The sequence below is a fragment of the Ptychodera flava genome, chromosome 15 (assembly GCF_041260155.1).
Source record: "Ptychodera flava strain L36383 chromosome 15, AS_Pfla_20210202, whole genome shotgun sequence".
In the NCBI taxonomy this organism is placed as follows: Eukaryota; Metazoa; Hemichordata; class Enteropneusta; family Ptychoderidae; genus Ptychodera; species Ptychodera flava.
In genome coordinates, this window is record NC_091942.1 from 11114130 (window position 1) to 11140186 (window position 26057).

The window sequence follows — 26057 nt, forward strand, 5'->3', positions numbered from 1 at the left end:
TTCTAAAATGTCTAACGTATATGTCATTATAGACTCTCAACATGGGTCAAAATCTATCATGCCAATCGTGCAAACCTATCGTGTATCGTGCAGACCTAACGTGTACGGACCTAACGTGTCTAAAATGTCTAACGTGCATGTCATTTTAGGTTCTCAACATGGGTCAAAATCTATCATGCCAATCGTGCAAACCTATCGTGTATCGTGCAGACCTAACGTGTACGGACCTAACGTGTCTAAAATGTCTAACGTGTATGTCATTTTAGGTTCTCAACATGACCGGATTTCTATCATGCCAATCGTGCAAACCTATCGTGTATCCTGGAAACCTAACGTGTACGGACCTAACGTGTCTAAAATGTCTAACGTGCATGTCATTTTAGGTTCTCAACATGAGTCAAAATCTATCATGCCAATCGTGCAAACCTATCGTGTATCGTGCAGACCTAACGTGTACGGACCTAACGTGTCTAAAATGTCTAACGTGTTTGTCATTTTAGGTTCTCAACATGACCCGGATTTCTATCATGCAAATCATGCAAACCTATCGTGTATCGTGCAAACCTAACGTGTACGCACCTAACGTGTCTAAAATGTCTAACGTGCAGACTTTTACAGTGTTTAGTCATGCACGTTTGTCCTGCACGTTTGGGTTCTATAATGTACAATGGCATACAACTGCCCATAGCATGATAGCTTCAACAATGTGAAACGTGCATTTTTACCAACTACTGGCCATAGCTCGTATATCATGCCAAGACGCAATTTTTGCACCAAGAAAGTGAAAGACATAAACTTTTGCTCAAACTTTCCTCAGTGAAACTTTCTACCATTCTCTTACCAAATCAACAATAAAAATCAAGAATCACCGTGCAAAGTTTACCATTATTTGAAATTCAAAATGGCTGCCTTCCATGTGTTATCTGATAATATCTCTATGGTGAAAAATAAAAATTTATAGTTTCGAAAAACAGATGGTTAAAATGTTTTTTTGCACTAAGAGCTTTAAAATGAGCCCCCACAAGTGGCAGATCAGAAAAGAATTGTAAAAGTTTGGGTTTAAACATCTGTCCCCTAGGCGCATCCTACCTTAAAGCAATACTATTATAAAAGTGTCTGACACTTCATGCACTTTGGAAAAGAAATGTAGAAAAAAGATACTTAGATAGCACAACTGCCTCTCAGGTTTGTCACAAACGAGGAGGCAGGTCCACCGAGGTTGACATTCCGTGAACACGTCTCTTCCTGTTTCTAGGTGGCTGAAATGAACAGGACAAATGAAAATGTAAAAGAACTGATGAAGGGAGAAGTTGAACAAGAAAGCAAGGACAGGTAAGAGAGTCTTGTATTGACTGTACTCATCGGTAAATGTATCCAGGACTGCAGGACATACAGTAGGATTGTTCTGATACGTCAGTACATCTCTCCATACAAGGAACATTCTCAGTGGTCAGGTTATCTCCCAATGGAAAACCATACATATCAACTTTTTCTTCTAATGCTCACTACAAGGCTGAGATCAGCTGCTTGCATGGGATGCAGGTTGACTCAAACTTGGTATTACTACTGTACATTGATTTTATAAACAGTTTGCATTCAGGGTAACCCTTGCAATAAGCCAAAAACAGTGAATGTAATCTTGACATTTTGCTTTACCAATAAGCTCATCATGTTCATGTCATCTGCATTTTTTATAGAAAAACACATTGGCCTGTTTGGTTGATGTAAACATGCTCTGTCCCCGTATTGTTAGTGTAATCAAAAATGAATTTATATTTTCAATGCTTAAGAATAGCTTTCCTTCAGAAAATCTTAGTACTGAATACTGCCAATGTTCTTTTCTTACACCAACCCCAGAGTTCGAGATGTTCAAATGGTGAGGCAGGACCTGGACACCAAAAACAAGGCTCTGAAACAGGACATCGCCAGACTTGAAGAGAAAATCAAAGCAGGTGGGGTGTCAGCGGCACCGGTCATACCGGTCTCCCAGAAAGAGAAACTGGCCCAAGGTAAGAAGGGTAAAGTGGATGAAGAAACAGTGGAGAGGATTGAATTGATGGACCAGGAAATCAATAAGGTACGTGAAAATAGGAGGTTTTTTCATACAGTTGCAAGATTGTAATATGTACCATGGCTTCCCTTGTTATGTTAGTATGATTAAGTCAGAGGGCAGCAGCTTATGTGGTCAAGTCAGATGCCAGCAGTTTATGTGGTCAAGTCAAAGTCAATGTCAGCAGTTTATGTGGTCAAGTCTGAGGTCGGCAGTTTATGTGATCAAGTCAGAGGTCAGCAGTTTATGTGGTCAAGTCAGAGGTCAGCAGTTTATGTGGTCAAGTCAGAGGTCAGCAGTATCCGTCACTGAATTTCTAAAATCATGTATAGAAAATATGTAGGGTATGTTCCGATAATTTGGCAAGAACACATCAAGGGGTTAGAGGATGTCTTTGCTATCTTTATTTAAATGTGGTAAAAGTTGTATTACAGTGGAGATTTCATTTCCTACATTGGTCTTCATATTGTCATTGATACAGTTACGGATTGGTTTATTTTTGTATTGTAAATTTGAAAGTTTTAATTTATTTACATTTTTTGACGTGTAACTCCAATGCAGATGGACCGGAGGCCTTGAAATGCAATAAACAAACAATCCGAAACAATCCAAACAAACAATCCGATTGATACAGTTCAGTTTCTCTGCCATAAGTGACAAGAGAGCTGTGTCCCATGGCACAGACTCCAATTATACTTTCTTTCTAATACTATAGTTAACTCTTTGGACATCACTAATTTCCGTAGGACTGCTAGTATTTCTTTCATGCATTTAATATTAATTAGAGCTCATTTTGTTTCCCATCAACAGCTCAACCAGAAATTGTCTGAGGTAAGTACACAAAAGTGTGTTTGTGTTTGTACTGAAAATTCTCTCCGTCAAAATGACATGATGCACTTTGAAGACCAGAAAGGTTTTTTCACAAACCAAAAAAGGCATTTTTTAACAACATGCAAAACTTTCTTAGTGTGCTAAATGGTTTTTTCCAGAGACGTAATAAATAAACGAGATTCTACTGGAAAAGGGGATTGAAATTGTAACAGTATTAAAATCAGAAGTGTGCCTTTTATTACAAGGTCATTTTTGTCAATTTTTAGCAAACATTTGTCATGTTTATATACACTTTCACTCAAGGTTGTTCATTGTAGTGTTTGGTTCTAAATAGGATAGATAGCATTTTTAATTTTATTATTAAATAAACTTATTTTGAAGTTGTGTAAATTTCTCTGTCAAGTACTAATTTTTAATCAAAAAATAAGTGATGACAAGCCTTCAGAATTTGTAATTCATCTGAGTGATTTCATTATTTAAAAGTTGGCAAGTACTATGATAAAAAAATGCAGATACCAAATTTGTGACACCTTGGAAATATTGATTCAGGGAAAAGAAACAAACAATGGAATGGATGGCATAGTAATTATACTGACTGAAGAGAGGTATTAAAAACTTTCTGATCTCATATTGAAGTGAGTAGTTAAAGTATTGATGTATTTTTTCAGATGGAGGAAGAAATTAAGACTGCAAATGAGAGTGTACAGACAGTCAGGTCTCATCTTGGTATGAAGATACAGAATGAAACCAAACAGGTAAAGTTCATAGATCATGTGCTGCATTTCAAAAGACTTGGTCATGTGGGCATGTGGAAAAGTATACAGCTGTGGCTTCATAGTGGTGCATGCATGTGGAAGCTATGGGCTTATGGAGAATGTGTTTTATGTGGGAAAATGCAGATTTTAGGTTTTCTGTAAAAAAACTTTGTGGACAGTTGGTATGTTTTAATTCGCTTGTGGGAGAGATGTTACATTTCGGATGAAAAATGTTGTCTTAATTGAACTGAATGTGAGTGTGAGAGAGTCAAGTTTAGTGCGGACTGAAAAACTGTCAGAACTACCTGTCAATCAACATTGCCAATGGGAAAAATGTACCATTCGACTCATGTACTAACCATCAGCAAATTGTTTCTATGGGGAAAAAATTTAAAAATTGTATACATTTGAAAAGATAAAAACGAATGTGCTGGATATACATCCATAGGCATGATGTTTCAAATAAATTGTCACCAGCTTGTCAGTATTGAAATATGTTTCAAGTCAATATTATAAATCCATGGCGCATCCAAGCCATGAATATGAAAGAAATTTGTGAAACTGGTGCATTATACAGAATGCTTATACTTGAGACACGACTCTGTCCATAGCGATTGTGAGTTATACCCAGCTAATGATACTTTATGATGGTTATGTTGGCTGTGCTATATGTATGTGTACGCAAGTTCACTTGATCAAGTTATGTACACATGTATGATATAAAATGGTGTGTGTAGGGGGCATGTGTGAGTATGTATGTGTGGCTGTCTGTCTGCATACAGCATGTACATGTATTTAAGGTTGTAAAGGAATTGTTCATGTTTGTTCTGATAGTTCCATCAGGGTGCTTATTAATGACTTTTACTTCTGATTAGTGTTTTGCTGTAATGAGAAATCTTAACACTGCATACAGTTGTATGTACATAAAAAACCTAATACCATACCCCTGAAACTCTAATTTTAAGGTCCATGTGTAAGTACATTAAAATATCCCAGTAAATACCTTGCAATGCTCCCTTGCATGTGTGTGTGCACTATCACCAAACCAATCCTTTAACCATATGTAACAACAAATGTAATGCATACTTGTTGATTTCAGTTTTCAACATGCATGAATTTCACTGTTCGCCTGCATGAGTTACAATTGATTTAATTTTTTTTTAATGATCTGCTTTCTTTGATAATGATTTTTTTTTCATTGTAAAGGACATATTGGTAACATTTCTTGTTTAGGTTCATGGTCACGGTCTTGCTCGTAATGGTTTGGAAGTCTGCTCTTGTTTATTTACTTGAAAATATTGTGTGATTATTCATTTGAAATAATCTTGCATGTTTCAACTGTTTTCGTTCGTTTGCCATAACATTGTATGCTTATGTAACACCCTTGTTTCATTGTTACTATAAACTAAGTTTGTATGTACTTGAAATGCCAGCTTTCCACACTCTCGCTGTCTTTCTTTTTCCTCAACTTGCTCTCTTCTGACAATGTCAATGTGTATGTTGTTTCTTTCCTCCACTGAGCAGCGCAAGGAAGAGATCGAAGACCTGCAGACACTGTTTGAGGAGATACAGGAGAAATTTGATGCCTTGTCGGGGGGCAAATCGGGAGACAAAAAGGATGATGAGGAGGAGGGGAATGATAAGAAAGATGATGACAAGGACAAGCAAAAATCTGATGAGAAAGATGATAAGGCTGATAAAGATGACAAATAAAAAAAACACCAGGAGCATTACGTGTACATTCCAAAAATTCTTGAATAGCCATAAAATACTGCAATATTAATTATCTGAGACATCCATCCAAGGGCCTTGAGCGTACATTTATTGCTTCCATTGAGAAATGAATAATTTTACAATTGCAACAAACAACACTTACTCCATATTAGTGTACAAATATTTTCATATTTTGGGATAAAATAGGAATCATTCTTTGATATTTTATGATATAGTATGGCTCTTGATGTATTCTCTTTCTGAAAAAAGATTGTCTTTACAGTGAGTAAATTTACAGCCTAAATCCGCAGTTTAATGTTATGGGGGAAAAAACTTGCATACTGTGTTCCGTCCAAGACCATTTACACTGTATGTGAAAGTTGACTTTCTTTTAAATGTGTTTTATTTCTCAGATTTTAGTAGTGTGATTTTATTTAAACATGACACTGACTTGCATAGCATGTAAGCATAGATTGTATCATAGGACAAGTCTGTCAAACTGAATTCACACTTTATACTGAGCATGTGTGGAGAACTTTGAACTTTGAACTCTGAACTTTTACAAGTAAGAACACTTTTGTGCATGCCTTCTGTAACGAGCTCCAGAAAACTGCAACTCTGTCACTGTCCAATATGTATGCTGTTAAAATATGCAAGATAAGTCAGGTTTCACTGCAAGAGTATTCGTCTGCTGTAGAAGTTTTTTCTCCACAAGTCCACAAGTTTCTAAGTACACTGTATGGTAGTGAAGGAAATTGCTCAGAAGCACTCTTGAAACTCACTGTATCAGTAACAGGTTCCATCGGCTGCTGCATCGCGTCTGTCCATCACTGTTCTCAATGTTGTACTCTGACTGTCTCTCACTACAAAATTCAAGCTGCGGCACACGTGACATGTTCGTGATTCAAGGCCAGATATGTGGTGTAACTGTATATCTCAGAAAGAACTCTTGTACAAGAAGGTGGGCATGCCACCAAGCTTCCACCAAAACACAGTTTCATCTCTCAAGCACAAAGTACCATCAGAATGGACATAGGCATGATCTGGAATGGCAACTCTGCAGAAACACAGCAAGCATGCATTTTACTGTTTGTGAGTGATTCACATTTTGTCGTGCTTGTGTTGTACTCTTTTGTCCTGAGATAAATATTCCACTGCCTATCTGCCAATGCACTACCACTGAAATCGAGACCAGACTGCTGCTTTCTGTCAGGTATATCTGCACCGTCTATCGTTGTCACATTAGGACATAACAACGGAGATGTCTGACAAGTGTTGCATAAGGGAGGAGGTGTCATATCATCCCATTAGTTTTTCATTCGTCCATGACCTGAAAGAACAAAAATCTTCGTCATCATCAGAGATTCTTGCTTGCACCTTGGTGAACGTTGTCGTTTTGTTATATGTGCATCTGTATTGAAGGGATGAACATTTATATGTTTGTTTGTATACAGTTGACTGACGCACTAAAATTAGACTTGGAGATCATGGGTGAACGGATCAGGACATTAGAAAAAATGTTTGAAGATGCAGCAGACGACAAGGAAGATGTTAATGGTGTTAATCGCGATGATGATGGCAAAGGTGATGGAGGTGATGAGGATGGTGACAAAAATGATAAGAAAGGCAATGATGGTGATGATGATGGTGATGATGATGGTGACAAAAAAGTAAATGATGTGGATGATAAAAAACGTGATAGTGATAATGATGACAAAAAAGATGATGATAAGGATGGTAAAAGTGATGATGGTGACGAAAAAGATGATGATAAGGATGGTAAAAGTGATGATGGTGACGAAAAAGATGATGATAAGGATGGTAAAAGTGATGATGGTGACAAAAAAGGTGATGATGAAGACGACAATAAAAAAGGTGATGATGGTGATAGTAAAAGTGATGACAATGATCATGATGATGATGATGGTGATGATGACAAACAAACTGATGATGGTGAAACGGATAAAAAAGATGATGATAGTGGTGGTAAAAGTGATGATGGTGATGAAGATGATGAGGACGAGGATGATGATGATGATGATGAAGAAGATGATGATGATGATGATGATGATGATGATGATGACGATGACGATGATGATGATGATGATGATGATGATGATGATGATGAAGAAGATGATGATGATGATGATGATGATGATGACGATGATGATGATGATGATGATGATGATGATGATGATGACGAAGATGATGATGACGATGATGGTGATGATGATGATGATGATGATAAAGAAGAAGACAAAAAAAATGATAAAGATAAGAGTAAGGACGATGATGCAAAGCCAAAGAAAGAAACTTCCGCAGATGATGATACGAAGAAGGATAAAACCAGTAAGAAGGATTCTGCAAAAGGTGATAGTAAAAATAAAAAGAGCGAGGATAAGTCTAAAGAAGGAGATGCCAAAGATAAGAGTGAGAAAACTTCTACAGAAGATGACTCTAAAAATAAGACTAGTGAGGCCAAGCCTAAAGACGATGATGCCAAGAACAAGACAAGCAGGCGGAAATCCAAAGATGGCAGTGCAAAACAGAAGACAGACAAGAAGAATTCCAAAGATGATGATGCTAAAAAGGAGGCAGGCGACAAGAAGTCTGAAGAGAATGATGCAAAAAAGAAGACCGACGAGCAGCGTCCTAAAGATGATGATGCTAAAAACAAGGCAAGTGATAAGGAATCTGAAGATGACAAGGCTAAAACAAAGACAGACCAGAAGTCAAAAGATAGTGGTGAAAGAAAGAAGACGGGTGAGAAGATATCCAAAGACGGGGATGGTAAGAATGAGATGAGCGATAAGAAGTCTAAAGATGATGATGCTAAAAAGAAGAGGAGCAAAAGGGGTTCGCAAAAATAATCTGGAAGTAGATATGAAAAGTGTTATCAGGAATATTCGGGTTTTGTAAACTCAAGTTTTTTCATTGAGAATTTCTCATTATTTGGAAGTCCTACATGTTTTCAAATACTCTAGTTAGTAAATTATTGTCATCATTATACGAAATATGCAAATCTTAAGGCATCTTCAGTACTTATTTTTAGCATTCTCAGTGATATAGACACAAACAGATAACTTCCATAATGTAATCAAGAAAGCCAAAGGCTTATACTGAGGGACCCGGTCAAATGAAAGGAAAATTCCAAAATTGTTACGACACATAAGTCCCAACAGGAGTGACATCTTTTGAACTCTTGAAAATACAAGTGGACTTATAGGCTGACATAGCACTCAGGATTTGCACACAGCAAAGACTAAGGCAACTCTGGCAAATGATAGTACCTTCTTTTCAACTCAAAAATATTGGATAACAACTCACAAGAAGACCAGACACCATGGAAATAGCTGTTACTATGGAAACAGTAAGATTTCTGCTTTAAATACATGCGACCTCTGAAAACCCAATAACCTAAGTGTATATTATGTGTGATAAGATAATAGTTGGATAGTTAGTTAAATCACTGGTGTTTCAGAACAATTTGTATTTTCTCACCCAGGGTGAAAGGTCAGTCTCCACCATTCCCAGAATGACTGATTCACAAGCACTTGAAATCAAGTTGGCTTGATTCTATGCCACATTAGTAGAATGTTCTGACATCAAATTGTGCTTTCAGCCATGAAATGAAAGTGCTTGTAATATTGCCACATATTGGGAATGGTCTGAGACTGAACTATCTGCATGAACTGCATGAGCAAACACTCACTCATTTGCATGTTTCAAACAAGTGCACCTGGCTTTTTCATCATTAACAAGACATCAGTTTTTTTTTACAGGGGATGGTTTGCTTCCCAGGTGGTGGAATCATGGTGCACGTTGCATGAATTGTTAACACTGTGTTTTACCGTCTGTGGTGTTGTAATGTGTTGAATACTGTACAGTGTTTGGTCTGGTCATAATGCATGGAATATTCACGTTTGTAGTGTTAATTTCCTTTTTCTCATAACTTATGTGTGTCAGTCACTGTTTTATTGTTGTGATTTTGTTTATAATGTTATAATTGTGCAATTGGGGTAAACTCTTCTATTAAAATTAAATATTCAAGAGTTTATGGGATAGTATATACATGTATTAGTGTGTGTTGGGTCTATTCAAATATTCAGTCATTTATTATGGATACATGAAACATCATTTCTTTGTGCTGACATGTCTCAAATTTTTCTTACCTCAGACTCGTAAAAACTTGGCAGAAATGAAAACATCGTATGAAGGTCTCAAAGTGAGGGTTGATCATCTGGAACAAGGGAAACCTCCCCCGCCGAAAGGCCCAACCCCTCCAGGAACTAGTGCAGCAGGAGGGAGTGTGCCTGGTGATGACACTCCCAAGCCAGCATCCCAGAGCGGTGACACCCCAAAGCCAAAACGTCAGACCCCTCGCTCCAAGCGGGAGACGCCGAGATCCAGGAGGCCCAGCCGTACTTCCAGGAAATCAAGGGATGAAGACAAGGCTCAGGAATCAGACGCGGGAGAAGACCAACCACCAGCGGAAGACAAACCACCAGCGGAAGACAAACCACCGGCAGAAGACAAACCACCAGCAGATGACCAAGGACCAGCGGAGGCCAATTCAGGTGACAAACCAGAGGAGCAGGCTTCAAACGATAAACCAACGGAAGGCGAGGCTTCCGATGCTAAACCAGAACAGGATGAGGAACCTGCTGCCGATAAACCTGAAGGTGGGGACGCTGGGGAAGGAGGCAGCGGAGAAAATGCATCCTGAGGAGGGAAGGAAGCCAGTCAGTAATGGAAAATTTGTGAACATATGTATAGGATTTGATTTCAGAGTGAAATGTCAGGAGTTTGGAACATATTATAAAAATGTACCCCAGACAGGCCCCATTTCTGAAACTGGCTGGAGAAAACTACATTTCAGCTTGCTTGTGCTGACTTGCACCATGATAAATACTCACAATTTTATCAGGACAATTTATTTCCCTTTTGTGAATTTATTTGGCCACATACCAGGGTGCATGCAATTCTGTTTCAAATACACCAGTTGTACAATCACTGACGATACTCTATTGCAGTTAAAAATTATGGAATATTCTGTCTGTCCGTTGATGTAAATAAGCTGGGCAAACAAACAAACAAATGCACATTTCATTATAAACAGACTGGCGTTCATTCCTGGAAAATGTATTTTAGTCACTCAACAAAGTTCAAACAAAAGTGATCAGCAAGTTCCTGTTCTTGTTGTACCAGAGTAGTTACCAGAAGTAGGAACCAGAAGGCCACAATTCAGAGAAGTTATGTCATTTTGTGTGGACAGATTACTTTATTGACCTGTCAGAAATTGTTGTTTACTTGTACAGTTGCCAGTACAGAGACTTGTCTTATCTGATAGAGACATAGTGAAGGCGTGATAATTTGGTTTTAAATTTGCTGATAACGTTTATTTTCAACTTTATTTTTTTAATTTATAGCTTGTTTGCATCCTGTTTTTTTGTGTGGAGCCAATGTATTAAGTGGCGTAGTTTACATGCGTATTGAGAGAGGAAGGGGCTGTTACGGGCAACCACTCGGGAAGTTCATACTGTGGCGTCACGGCATCATTGACCTGTTTAGCTGTTTACACTGTTTTGAAAATATTCAAATAAATTTTTCGTTTATTGCCAGGGACAACGTCAATCAAAGTCCCAGTCTTGAAGGGTTTGAAGTAAATCAAAAATTCTCCTTGGCGACAATATACTAACGTGGATTTTTTTTTTTCATAAATCAAACGCAAGAGACCGTACAAGTACACCTAGCCGTGTGAAAATCAGAATTTTGTAATGACTGTGTTATAAACTTTGTTGCTTGCAGTGTCTGTTCAACATCAAGTGGGCTGATTTCTGTTGCTAGGTATATGCAACACTGTTGAGAAGACGATCTGTGGGGTTTTTTGTCTTTGTTATGGTCACTCTTTCCTCTTTTTTACATAATAGACCAAAAAATCTTCTTTAATGTACATAAATCTTAACTTGTTTGACTGCAAGACAGATTGTACCTGAGTCCAGTCTATGTAACCATCTCCAAATTTCCTATCACTTCATCAGCAAAAAGACACCAGTCTTCAACTTCACATTGCGGAGCTGAGGAACAAATTTTATTAATCCTGACAGCAATGAAAAATATTTTTGCTCAGAGGTTGAAATTTTCTCTTCGATCCAATAAGCGTTGCTGCCAAACCACAGAGTGGTGTGATTCTTGAAGGGTCAAAGTTCATTTGAGTAATAGAAATGAAGCCTGACATTGGCTATGGAACACTTGCAACCTGCTGAAAAATGGCTGTTACATTTCTGTCTATATCTGAGCATTACTAATGTGGTACTGTGACCTTTCTACATATTTCTTCTAAGACTCTACAGCATATCTGCTAATGTGTGGCATTAAAAAAAAACTCAAGGTGTAACAGGTTATCTCAGATATCGATGCTATTGTTCATACCTGTGAAAAGAGCTGTAATTATGTACCTTCCCGGTATTAGTCATGTGGTATGCATATTTGATACCTTGCCAATGATTTTAATATATGGTCAGATCTGCCGCCCTTTCCCAAAGTACCAGTGCAACTGTCGAATATTTTCAGAGATCCTCCGCGATAGCCATTTAATACGTGCACTCTGTCTCTAGTCAACCTACGTGCAGAAAAAAGCGTGGGATAGCGCGGTTTGTTTGGATACCAAGGACCCAGCGATAACCACTGATAGATGTGACCAACAATACTTGTGCTTTATTGACCCCGAGGGCTCCTGTCTAAGGGCATAATTATGATCACAAGTTAGTTGTTGACGCAACCATTTTTCTGGAGGGAGGGGAGTTGATGCAGAAGATCAGTCATCACTCTTATAAGGCTATCACCCTGTAAATTCTTGACCGCAGTGATACTTGTCCGTCAACTGTGACATGTGGCAACCAAAGTCTTGCAGTGCAGCAACATGCTGGAGTGCCCACGTACAGCCAGCTTTGCAGCTTTGCATAGAAACCTTACCAATAAAACAATAATTTTTACCAGCACTCTAACTTACAGTCTTGTTTATTCAACTATGTCAACACAATACCTCTCTACACCATGTCTACCCTCACCTCCCCATTACACAATCTACATGTATATATATAGCTCTCATTAATTGGCAGTACCAGTAACAGTTTCCACTAGCAAGAGGTCAAGTTAGTCCCATTTCTCTTTTGCTGGTGGCCAATATTCAGACTTGAGTTTTGACAATACTTTTCTCGTCCACTAGTGTACTGTGCACTCATTTTGAAGCTTTTGGAGTAAGTAAAGTTTTCACCATTTTGTTTTTTTGAAAATCAAAAATTCAATTTTTCCCCATAGAGTTAAGTGCACAGCGATGGCAGCCATTTTGAATTTCAAGTTTTGGAAAATGTTTAGTAATTTGTTTCCCTCTTGCCAAAATTTGTACGGTGACTCTAGATTTTTGGTCTCAATATTTAAAAAGAATACTTTAAAGTTTCCTTGAGGAAAATTTGAGCAAAAGTTTAGGTCTGTCAGTATAGAGGCGCATACTTCCCTAAACGCGATCAATTGCTGGTATGAAAAATCAGGTAATTATGTTTCAGAGTGCGAAAATCAGATAAAAGCACTTGATATAACAGTGTCAATTCTTTCCTCAGAACAAGTATTGAAAAACATGATCTGTCATATCAATTAAAGTTTCATATATTTATGTTGCATGGTATTTGTTTTTACTGTCATGTGCGTTTATTTGGTCATGATTTCATCTATCACATGTATATATCTTTGCCACAGCTTGTTAATAGCACACTCTTATAATGTAAATAGTATATATATCAATTGAAGGCGATGTACCTTTGAGCACTGTGTCATGGTTGTAATGGTTCCTTACTCTGTATAGTTTTTCATATTTGAAATGATCTTTTTGTTCAGAGATGTTTTATTCAAAAGGAATATATTGATTTAAGAAAAGAAGCTTGTCTTTGTTTTGTTTTGTTTTGAGTGCCATGATGTGTAAAGTGGGTTGCTCTCATCGAAAGGTATGTTCTGCTTTTGCTGAAAAATTTGGAGCTACATGTAGATTTTGTCACTGAATTTGAACTTGCTTAGCTTCAACTTTCTTGTGCGTAATGCATATGAATACAAGATGTCATACATCATGACAAATTCACAAACCTATCAGAAATAAGTTTGTCTTGTTCAGACTCACAAATTTGATGAGGAACCTGGCCACGACTGAAATAAACTTCTGTGGGAGAGAGCTTTGGTCCATGGTCCTTGTCCACCCTGCTGAATCAATCAACAGTTCCTATGACCTCTGACCAGCAATATTTGCATAGTATCATAATGTGGTGTGACAAGCTTGAGGCCTTGCCCGAAATGGAACTGTAAACCAATGTACACTGTAGTATGGTATGTTTTCAATACTTGTTGACGCAGAGTATTTTGTGTGTGTTCAAAACTGGGTATAGCGTGAAAATTGTGTTGAAGATCCACATAACATGACACATTTTGTTGTACATATTAATCAACACTGTGGTTCGTACGGTAGCCAGTGACTGAAAAAAAGGATATGGCTTTGTCTACCTTCCTAACTTGGTCATACATGCACAGCTCCTCCAAATTTTTCATAGAGAACGTTTAAATGAAATATATAGATACCCCTTTGAAGATAAGTGGTGAAGCTCAGCCTCCTCTCCCATATTTGATTTGTCTTGGCTGGACAAGATGAGAGGACGCTCCTGGAGCAATTATGAGGTTTAGAAGCAATATAAACATGCATAATAGAAACATGCCATTTGCAATATGTCTTGTAGGCTTGTAGGAGTCATGACTTTGTTTCAAGTATTTCTGTGCCCTACCCTGCACGTCCGCCTGCACGCCAGGTAGATTGTGGCCTCACAGGTTTAACTTAAAATGAAATGCGTCTAGGGGATAGATATTCGGACTGTCAAATTTTGCACATGAATGGGTTAACGTGTGAGCAAAAGCTTGTCTTTCAAGTGGGAGGCGTTTTCCACCTTAAGGTAGAATGAGCCTCGCTGGGGGACCGATATTCGAACTCTCATATATTTACGATTCTTTTCTGATCTACCACTTGTAGGTGCTCACTTTAAAGTTCTTGGTATGAGAGATAAATTCACTTTCTTTGTTATTCGAAAATCGCAAAATTTATTTTTCCTCATTAGCGTTAACACAGGGATGGCGGCCATTTTGAATTTAATATCGGTAACTGTTATGTAATTTGTTTACTCAAGACCAAACTTTGAAAGGTGACTCCTGATTCCTATTCTCGATTTTGAAAGAGAACGGTTGAAAGTTTCATTGAGGAAAGTTTTGGCGAAAGTTTATTGAGTCTTTCACTTTCGAGGCGCATACTACCTTAACATAGACTCAATAAATTTTCACTTCACACGAACTACACTGCTGCTAAAACACAAAATTTTCATTTCAGTTGATCCTTTCGTGCTATTGTGCCAATCTCTATGCTTCAAAGATGTCAAATCAGTGTCACTTGTATGACATTTGACTAACGATATCTAATCAGCAAATCTGCGAACAAAGGGACTGAAAGTGTTGCTTATCGGGAGGTAGCCACCACCTGTTTCCTGTGAAGGGGCACTCAAGTGTTATCCCAGGGAAAGTTCAGCGAATATGAACACATTCATGCATCTTTTGTGAGAACAGATATGCACAAGCATTGCACTCCAATGGTGCACATTAGTATAAAATCTCCAAATTCCTCTGCTTTAAACGCATTAGAAATAATTTCCATGAGGTTTTTATAATTTTAGCTTTACATGTTATCAATTGGGTGTATGTGTGGGGTTATTCCATGCGTGGTACTCAAAATTCACGTTTTTCAACCACTTTTAGACACTACTGGAGTGTTCACCACAGAGAGTGGGGTGTCACTGAGATACTATCAAAATGTGAACGCTTTCATACAACTTAATCGAGGAGTATGAACAGTCTGTCCAAAAGGTCATTCGCTGAACCGGATCATCATATGCAACGGTCAGATGACATGACACTGCCATACATGTAATACGTATTGTTCGGTGTGTATGAGACTTAGGACTCAACTCGTGCACTACTTCGCAAACTTTATGTTTTTGGCTCTTTTGTTAATCTGCATGTCAGAATATGTTCTGCACCCAACAGGTGTTCTGACTAAAAAAAATTACGGCAAATGAAATGCTGGCGATTGTAATGACCCGAATTGCCAAAATATACCCTTTCTGGTAGTTTTTGAATCACAGGAGACTACTCATCCTGCGATTTAATATACTTAGTCAGTATATTTGGCAAATATAAAGGTTCTTTCAAATTCACATTTAATTAGAATTCTGGTTAATTGCCTATATCGATATGTCACACCGTACTTTAGATACCCATGATCCATTCTGATTTATTGAAGTCTGGCATACCGGCATCCTCCATGTGTAAACAAATCTGCTCGATAGTTACAAATTTTGAAATGGTACACCATTACGCACACCATTAGTCTTGTTTTTTAGTGGAAAATTATTCGCAAGTGAGAGTGTCCCCAGCCAGTCAGAATACTGGAGAGGAAAGAGCGGAGACTAGTCGCACCTTGTTCGTGAAACAAAATATTTTTCGCAAAAGATATGACCAGAGAAATAACATGCCTAAACTTTTTTAGAGAAGGACAAATTCAGTTGATCGCAACTTACTTCCGGAAAGTGTGGCCTTTGTACCTTTGCAGATAGTCACTTTTTATGGTAATTGAACGGTGTTTTGCTGAATCTTGTAACGCAATATATATCTAAAACAAAGTTTTGTTATATATGATTGAATTTTAAAAAAAGTGGTCGTTTGCTGTATATGTCATTGCTACGATTATGCAAATCACAGGGAATTATTGGTAATTTTGGGAGGAGGCACAAAAGTACTCGTAATATTGAGTATGGAAATACATACCGACACACATGCATGTACCAAGATTTGAATTTGGATTTGTCACAAAAACCTGCCCGCCCATTGGCCAGTTTAATGACCTGACCAGTGCACTGGGTTGCCCATGGTCAAAGTTCGTCGGAGAACAGGCCCATCCGCACGTAGCAATTTTAAATTTAGAATGAAAAGTTCACAACTCGGCCATTAAAATCATATTAGAGATGCTTGAGGTTGGCGCCTAGAAGGCCTCGTTCCAGCCCACGAAAAAAAATTGGAGACTCTCATGTATGTATGCACAACAGTACTGTAAACTCGGCATGGTATATGACAATTTCCTTCAATATAAAATGAAGCCTACATTATTTACAAGAAAATTAGATAGCTGGAAAAATAGCTGTTTGAAAACAACTACTCTTGTCCGACTTCTATACTGAGAATTAGGCTTAGATATTAACAAATGACAATATTAACAAATACTTAGTCTGTAAAGGTCACTTTGATGTCATTCAAGATGAGGCTGCAATGACGTCAGAGTGTCATCATTAATGTGTGGATATTTCGGAGGAATCGTGAAAATGGCACTTTGATTCCACCGATGTTCTAAATGAAACCATCAGTATTATATAGTAAAAGATACGATCACAATCAGCGGATTCTTGTCCGCACCAGCGAAATATTGCACGCATTGCTGTTGTATTGGGTAAGAAACCTACACTCGCGATCAGCGAATCACGAATAGCCGAACCTCAACACATTGCGTTTGTTCAGAAGCGCAATACACATACATGATACATGCTCGAGTGTGTTGTCTGCGCCCTTCCGTTGCCAAGATTTTCAGGCAGCTCAATGCCAACGTCACGCGGACACCATCCTTTCTCCAAGAGGAGAAACTATGCCGATTAAGGCGACAACGTTTCGAGACAATTGCGGTGGTGATATCTCGAGTAGACCCTACAAGAAATCCTGTCTATCAACAATTATGCTGTAATATATAATTTGAAATGAGCTTTTAAGAGGGATTTGCTCTTCATCAACTTAAAATCTAATATTTCTGTTACCCAGGCCATTTTTTTCGGAAAAGGTCAAGGCTCTATTTTGCGATGTTAATTATTTCCCCGGTATACCTGACGCTCATAAAACCGTCCGTACAGTGTACAGTTTTCTGATAGATAGAATACTCGATTAGAGCTCTCTCTCTCTCTCTCTCTCTCTCTCTCTCTATCTCTCTCTCTCTCTCTCTCTCTCTCTCTCTCTCTCTCTCTCTCTCTCTCTCTCTCTCTCTCTCTCTCTCTCTCTCTCTCTCTCTCTGAGATATACTGGCTGTTCAAGAAAAACGAAATACGATCATTTAACTATTCTGAGATTAAAATTAAATTAATTTTAAATTTGTTAGGCTTCACCTTTCCCTACAGAGGAAAACTTCATTTGTAGTTGTTTTTGAAGCGACAAAAAACCTAGCTAAGAGAATCTCTTCATGATAAAGTATACTATATTATTAGTTCATTTATTCAGCTTACCTAGCAGATTGTGACAAGGTCTAACATGGTAGATCAGAACGCGCTTTGCAGACGAATGACATTCCCGGCCCAGCGCCGTGATCTGTCGCGAAATGTATCGTTCGATCACAAAATAGTTCCTGTTTTTTACTTGCCAAACGGCAAAATTTAAGCTGGGGAATGAAAAGTAATTTCAAATGCTTGAAACTAAAATTTTAATAATTCAATTTCCGATCGGTTGCAAACGCCCAAACACCTTTCAGAATGAGCGCTTCCTGACGGATTTCTGATCGATTATTGGCGCAAACTTGAAACAGCGCAGACGACACCGTACAATCAGAAATTTTATCTTGTCCTGTTGCATTCCAGGTAGGTGTTGCGCTTGCGACGTTTGTGTACACTATATAACCTCTATACTCGCAATGTTTGCTCCATAATCCCACACGACCATTGATTTCACGAAAACATGTTATAGTATGATTTATGTATGTGCGAGTTTGTGTTTGAGCGAACCCTGAACCTGACGAGAAACTGTACGAATGCAGACGTGTACAACCCAGTCGACGCCATTCCAGACGCCATACCAAAATTTGTATATCCGACAAATACCGTTGGTGAGGCTCAGTGAAGGTCTGAATTTAAAGACAAACATTTTAATTGAAATTCAAATTTTAATTACGCGAGCTTTTATTACAGTTAACAGCCCTGGAGATGTTTCTTCAGCGGCTGTGGATGTAATCTTGCAAATCGCAACGCTGCGTGGCTGCAAGGAAAGGTGTCGTGTGGAAGCAAAATGCGCGCCCTTGTGTCAGGCCAATATTTTAGCAACTGGTGTCTGACATATCTCGTGCGGGTTTTTTTTGCAAGGAAATATATTCTACAGGTGTAGTCTCGCTATGCTATAGGTGTGCTAAATGCACGACATCATACACAAACATTTTTTGGTGATGATATCACAAAAAAGCTTGTTTGCAATACGTTGAAGTCACAACCATGCATCTCTGTAGAGACTCTCTCCTCTGAAAAATGCAGCGATTTATAACGACTCTAACGATGTCGGCGTATATGGCTGTTTCGTGTTTTTGTTTCTGTCTTGCCTACCATTTAATACGTTTGGTACAATTTTTCATGTAATTTAAATTCAGGAACCCGGAACTTCTCCCACTTCTGCCCAAGAACTTTACAAGTAGATCGATTCGATGACGTCACATTTCTCTCATTAATATACAAAACCTTTGTTCACAATTTTTGCATCACATGACTTTTCACACGCATACAGGAATCGTGAAACTTTATCACATTGATTTTGATGACCAATGTTATGAATACATACCAAAAAATGATATCACTTAATAATCCATCGCAAATATCAGACACTAATACGGGCGTAAAGAAAACACACGTTGGCCAAATTTCTGTCCGCGGCGTGCTCATGCGCGATGCTGTACACCATGCAGTATCGTGAGCGGGTTTTTTGATACAGACTGCAGTACTGCTTCAAATCTTTCAAATACATTAAAATTCCTGTCCTGTACTATGCAAGCTGGCGGAATGGATTGTCTTGTTGGCAAGGACGTAGAAAATGACAAATTTTCGGTTACTTATCTGAGTACCAGTGCATCAGATCTACTGTAAAGACCACGCGGCGTGTAACAGCGTTAAGAGGAGAACCCCGCCGCTAAACATCTGTGCTTTTCACACATGACCAGCCCGATCGGGCGATTGACATAGGAACATGGTTTTTCGACTTTTGTCTGTTGCCAAGATTGACACAGACTTAAGTCAATATATATTCAGCTTTTTAGAATGATATCGTCAGCATCTACAAATGTGGTGTGACAGGATGATCTACGCGAATAAACATACAGTTAGCGGAGATGAGCTTTGTCACTTTGCCATGTGGAAGTACGGGGTAACATCGCATAGATTCCTCTGTGCTGGTATCTGATTGAAAACTTTTTCGTTAGCATTTTTACTTCAACTTTTGAAACCTATGTCTGGTTTTCTATCCACGCGGAGCTTAGATTTTGACAGAAGAACACACATTTTTTTAGCTACTTGTCATCTGAAATGGCGCAAGGTTAGATCAATCTGTCCCTAATTAGCTAATTTACGAGGCCTTCCACGCAACGGTCGAGAAGGAGGTATTGTCGGATGATACACAACCGCGGCTCGAATGATAACTGGGCTGCCCCGGGACTGGGTACGACACACGGCGTATCACTTGGGAGGGGAACTGCTGATAAAAGAGATAGGCCTACACCTCGGCCTGTCCCTGGTACCATAAGTTATGGCCGATAACACACCTGCTAATGTCCGTCACTCACCGCCACGGGTTTATCGCAGTTGCGAGTCTCGTCCGATTAGGGGTGACAGATTTTTAACAAATGTAAGATTTTTGCCCCATTTGAAGGCATTCAAGTAAGGAATAAATGTCCGCAGTGGTGGTTGTCGTTAGCGACCGTGAAGTCCGTTGTGCAAGATCTGGCGCTGTCTTTGCTACCGATGCATATTGTTTTTGAAATAACATAAAACAACATGGTAAATTGACAATTATAACAGTTTCCAAGTTAACTCGAGCTCTTGCTGATACACGTTTGAACACCGGCAATTTTCTTCCGTATTTATGCAGTGTATGTGTTGGCGTGATTTTGACGACAGGTGACACACTCCTGTGTTTGGCAAAGCCACCGTGCGACGGGACATTTACCATCAATCATGTTAGCAGTCATATGATTTAATACTCAGTTTTGTTTTGCAGTCAACCGATGTCCTTTTGAGACTTCGTAACGTATCTATCCCTTTTTTCATGAGGATTTTACCGCTTAGGAGATAAAACCTTTCTTATAAAATTTCTCTTCATCCTAATTAATGTAAACTCTGTATAACATTTCGTATAATAATATCGGTTTAATACGAACAGTGACTCAATATTGGGAGTTTTGCAAGACCTTAGGGAGTGTCGCAAGTAAATATGACAAGCTAAATTTTTCTTCCTAGAAGTTGTACAAATTTCAAAAGTTGTGACCCTCCTTGTTATTTGCGTATCTTATCATGTTAAGCTGTCTTCCAAAGCTCTTGTGTTCCCCGATTTCTCTGAGATAAAATTAAATAATTCGCAAAACCCTGACCGAAGGATTTTACGTAATTCTAAAGGATCTAGTTGACTGAAAATTAGAAAGTTCAAGTTTAGGAAGCCAGAATGCCATGATTTTGTTTGGTTTATTTTTCCCTTTTGGATTGTAAAATTCTGTGTCTCCTGAGCTAGTGATAACATGATAAATTACCCAGATTGTACTGTGATGATAAGTTCAACTTGATAAATTGCCCACTCACTTCATTCAACTGAGAAGTCTGTTCCGGTAGCTCTGGTCACGACAAAGCAGTCTCATTTGCCCCTTGTCGACATTCGGCAACTTCTGTTGTATTGCTGTATCTATGTCTGTCCGTCGGTCGGTCTATCTGTCTGTCTGTTTGCGTGCTCGTACTTCTATTCAGACTTATTCAGACAGTGTTAAAATGCCCTCTAGATTGAACTGAAAAATCATTAAATAGGTCTGCTGATTTTTTGATGTTCATGACTGCATTTTAGGACAATTTCAATATTACCAATTAACGCGATTGGAGCTAAGATTGGAGAATTGGATCTTCATATTGTTCAAATTTCTCAAAAATGGTAGGTGCCCTATAACTGAATGTTGCAATATTACAAAGTGTACGACTTAAAAAGAAAAGAAGATGAACTTATACATTTGCAGATTAAACCGACTATACTTCACTATCCAATGAGCCAAAATTAGTTCCATTCATGTTAATTTCGGATTCTTGAATATGTTTCCCAAAGAAATTTTCTGAATAATTGATAATATGGTGGCACTTAAATTGTCGATTCAATGTTGATCTACTATTTATTTGTATACATTACATGAACAGTTTGGCAAATGACGTCAAATGCGATGTAAATTTGCAAATTCATCTTCATTGAGATATTCAGGCATACTATAGGGTTCACTGATTTGTATTATTATGGACGATATTTTTACCACATCTAATTTTAATCCGCGACTGATCTGCACAACTACGGAATTAAGGTACGTCACGCCTCGAAATTAAAATATTCAAAGTAGTACGTTTATCGGAATTGAAAGACTTAAACTTTTGCTTAAACTTTTCACAGGGAAAATTTAAATCATTCCTTTCGAAATCAAATAAAATTCAGGGGTCACTGTGCAAAATTTGGTACTAAAGAAACAAATTACCAAATATTTGAAATAAAAAATGGCTGCCATTCCTGTGAACACTTTTTTGAAAAATCGAATTTCCAATTTTTACAAAAATAAGCAGGTGAAAATTTACTTACTTTATAAGCTTCAAAATGAGCTGTATGCAACAAGTAGTAGACCAAAACAGTATTATAAAAGTTTGAGGGTCGGAGAGTCCCGATGTGCATTCTACCTTAAACTTTTGCCCAAACTTTAAACTATTCAATTTCGAAATCAAGAATCAGGGGTCACCATGCAAAATTTGGTAGCAAAGAAATAAATCACCCGATATTAATGACACTTGAAATTCAAAATGGCCGTCATCCCTGAGTTTACTCTCTAAGGAAAAATACATTTTGGATTTTCACAAAATAAGTCGATGAAAGCTTTATTCATTCCATGAGCTTCAAAATGAGCCCCTACATGTAGTGCACATCAAAATTTGTTGCAAAGTTTGAGAATTCGAATAACTGTCCTCGAGGCGCATTCTACCTTAATACCCGCTTACTAATCTTATAAGGTTTTTTATCGGCTAATTGCATCCGCTAAAAATGCCAAATATCACGCAAAATAGCGAATGGAATCATACAGCGACGTTTAGACTCATTAATTAACCTTTTTCGTGAATGTGCTGTGCAAATGCCAGACTATTGAAATAGTATGGTAAATGCCATCGCGTTTGGAAGCATGCATCCCCCAAAATGATAATACATACCATGCATTAGGTCCTGTCTCTCACAGAACACATTCACAGAGCATATTCCCCGTCTGGTTAAAACCCCGATCACTATGAATTTTGTCCTTCGGTATCAAATTGGCTGTTAACTTTTGTTCTTTCCTCCCCTCCAAAAATTCAGCCTGTCGTCATCTGACTCGACAGAAGTTTTTGTTGTGTAGCGCTTGTCTTAGACTGTCTTTCATACTAAATTTAAATAACTATGTCGCCTAGGATGGTGCCGGATTAAACTCTTTTACCCTAGCACCATGCAGTCCTCTTACAGTTTTTTTTTTTATTAAATATCTTGTGTTTCTCCGTGAATGTGTACTGTAGCACCTATTACTCATATTTTCAGCTCTATATGTGGACAAATGGGATGGCCAATGTTCAAAATGCGATGGTCCTGACCATAAGCCAAGTCAATAATACATCAGTCAAGTTAAAGATCCTCACACTCTGCAGCAGCGACAACTATATATTGCTGTGAGGTTCCTGCACGCCACCCAAAAAGAACAAAACTAAGCATGTAATCTCCATCTCACACTTAAAAATGTTGCTTTACTTTATCTCTGTCTCGGAGACCTGTGGTAATATCCCTTCAATTAGGAATTATTTCTTTCAATGAATATAGCAGACGGTGCCGAATAAGCCTTGATACAAGGCATGTATACACAATGTCATGTAGGGGTCGTTCTAACATGCCCTATACATAGAATAATGAGTTACTTGTCTCAGTGTTGCTAGACGTCACTGAATTCACTGCAGCTGAAGTTTAGAATCAGTTACGGGCAGATTTTGTGGAAAATCTAACCACCAAGATTACAGGTCATTTTGTTGTCAAATGACAAGAATCAGAAAAAATGTAAATGCGGATGAATTACTTTGTTTGCACGATCTGTTAAGGTGTCGTCAGTTCGACAGCTGTGCCCCGCACGTCACACTAAAACCGATAACAGCGGTTGTGAATGCTGAAAAAGAGAGGAAAACGCATGGTACGAGTTGCCTATTCATGACCGACCTATCTTTATGAACCAATATCGCCCGGCAGGGTCATAGGCTAGACTCTCACCATATTCATGTACACAATCTCGTCGAATGGAAATGTCATTTTAGCGTCAAAACAGTGTTTATTGGAAACTAATATGTATGAGACGAAACAAAGCAAGGCAGCTCTTTCTATAGTGAGAACGGAAATAAATCATCCAAAAATCACAAAAAGCTCAAAATCCGCATTATCATTAGTTGACGCACTCACCGACAGCTGCTGACAGTTTTCTAATGTTGAGCCATCACGAGTTGAGAGTGGCTGTCAGCTTTGCTGTTAGTGTTTTCAACAGCGCATTCCAGTCTGGTGAAAGAGACCATAATATCCAAGATAACGAGGATATCTGAAGTTCCCCCATGCTCCGTGTTCGATAAGCAGGCGTGGAGATGCAGTAATCCTCCTCAATCCAGACACTCTAATTATTAATCCATTGATGTTCAGTTTTGAGTCGTCATTTTTCATCTTCAATGCCCCATCTACCTTTTATCGGTGAAATCTACTTGGCGATTTTCAAAATCATTTGCGATATGCACTGATTTATCCAGCCGACGAAACTTGCAACAGATTTCGAAATTGGCACCATTTTCTCACTCTTCAATAGTTTGTTGATCCGCACTTGATGGGGAAAGATTTCAGACAAAGGGTGCAACGACTGGAAACACAAAAGACAACCAAAACTCGACATTTTTGAAGTCTCGCTAGTTCTAAGCCCAACATCTTCAGAAAAGCGATTACTTGTTGATAGTAGACACTGTTTGCAGTATTATGCTATACACCGTTCGCAGTGTCTACAATACACTGTTCGCAATATCTGCAATACACTGTTCGCAATGTTATGCTGTTTTCTTTATCAGTCTACGAATTCCTATGGATAAATAGAACCATGTCTTGCATCGAAGAGAATCCTGAAGCAGAGTCCATATTGATATCTAATCCAGAATGTTTAAGAATATATTCGCCCAGAATGCCATACGAAATTCAAATTACAGATATGGAAAAAAGGTTTCATAGATTTGGAGCTTTTTGCTCTGTACATAATTGCTCTCAAGTAACGTGATTTCGTTACCGTAAAAATGACGAAAAATAAGTACATGAACACAATAAAATGACAAAGAAAGATTCAAGTGACTGTCATCACCAACTCAAACAGTTGAAATTTGTCGGATTATTTTAGAAAGTTCAAAAACTTCCATAGGCCATACACTTACCTCTGATATGTGTGACGTTACCATCGACCTTTTTCAGTCGTCTCTCGTGTTACCCAGGTTTACGCCTCTCTGTGACTAGTTCTGCTCAAGCAAATCCTTTTATAGGGAGGAATTTTATCTAACGGTTTTTAATTGAGTCATACAATATTTCACTTGTCTCATACGTCAGTTTGGGTCACTCGATACAGACAGCATTCGGTTCGTTTCTTTTGTTGAAGTTCACATCTACACGCCAGAGTGTACGTGCAGTTCCTATGAAACCCACCATTCGCTTGGACACGACCATTCAGCTGGTTTGGTCTCCAGGTCCCGAAACTTAGATTTTCTGGTATTGCGTTATAAATCAGCCGCGAGGTGTGAGCAGATCACAGATTTGCCACCGGACATGACAATAGATGCGTTGTGATTGACTTGATCACAGTCCCTCCACACAACTGTGAATTGCAACACACTGGAGGGAGGGAATGATCCATGCGCATACGTTGAATCGAAATAGCAGCTTTCGAACTTCTCGTGACATTATTATCACCGTAAACTGTTGAGAATCTTTTCAGATTACCGACTTCTTCATTTGTATATATTGTAATGCTGTGGCCTCGTAAAGTCATTTCTATGCATATGAAAACAGTGTTGGAAGTCGTCATATCTTGCGCATCTTTTGACAAAGTGAGAGGAATCAAAAGTATTCGGCCAATATCAGTCCGAATATTTCAACGATTCATAACTCAGCTGTTACACTTGTATGAAAATGCTAATCACATCGGGTGGCAAACAAATGCATAGCCTATCGCTTTGGGAGACAGGGGAAGTATGCTGTTAAAAAATTAAATTGACGGGAAATGAATGTACGGCGTGAAATTTGCAAAGAAATATTGCAACTTTGATAATAATGTGACTGAGGTGATAAGCGGTGTCCGTCCCCAATTTCAACGAAGTATATATTGCTTAATGGCGTGGCATTCTCGTGCGAGTGTTCCGTAACGAATTAACTATCAAATTCCAAGCCTTTGTCCATATTTTCACCTCTGAACGAGCAGACATCTCGGGTAAGAAGCTCTCTTACTGATTGTACTTTTAGCTAAAAATGTACAATAGTAA

General features: G+C 38.4%; 2 protein-coding genes and 1 long non-coding RNA gene across 7 annotated transcripts in view; 2 read left to right on the top strand and 1 right to left on the bottom strand.

Annotated features, from left to right (window-relative positions):
• The window catches only part of LOC139151146 (coiled-coil domain-containing protein 154-like), a 65408-nt gene extending 52124 nt beyond the window's left edge, over positions 1-13284 (top strand). For 4 of the 5 annotated variants that reach the window (XM_070723707.1, XM_070723709.1, XM_070723706.1 and 1 more), the window contains 5 exons: positions 1256-1332; positions 1858-2077; positions 2861-2881; positions 3550-3636; positions 9527-13284. In XM_070723707.1, coding sequence (XP_070579808.1) covers positions 1256-1332; positions 1858-2077; positions 2861-2881; positions 3550-3636; positions 9527-10075 — 954 coding nt within the window. In that variant the 3' untranslated portion in view covers positions 10076-13284. Of the gene's footprint in view, positions 1-1255; positions 1333-1857; positions 2078-2860; positions 2882-3549; positions 3637-5160; positions 5578-9526 lie in introns of those variants that run through there. The other variant, XM_070723710.1, reaches the window with a different exon arrangement.
• Positions 5796-25386, bottom strand: LOC139151150 (uncharacterized). Its single transcript, XR_011556350.1, has 3 exons — positions 24960-25386; positions 23962-24403; positions 5796-6679 (listed from the first exon to the last, which is right to left on the bottom strand). It is a non-coding gene; the product is annotated as an uncharacterized lncRNA (long non-coding RNA).
• Positions 6673-8231, top strand: LOC139151147 (serine-aspartate repeat-containing protein F-like). Its single transcript, XM_070723711.1, has one exon. It carries the CDS (start codon positions 6753-6755, stop codon positions 8217-8219), a length of 1467 nt encoding a protein of 488 aa, XP_070579812.1. The 5' UTR covers positions 6673-6752; the 3' UTR covers positions 8220-8231.
• Positions 25387-26057: the final 671 nt, after the last annotated feature.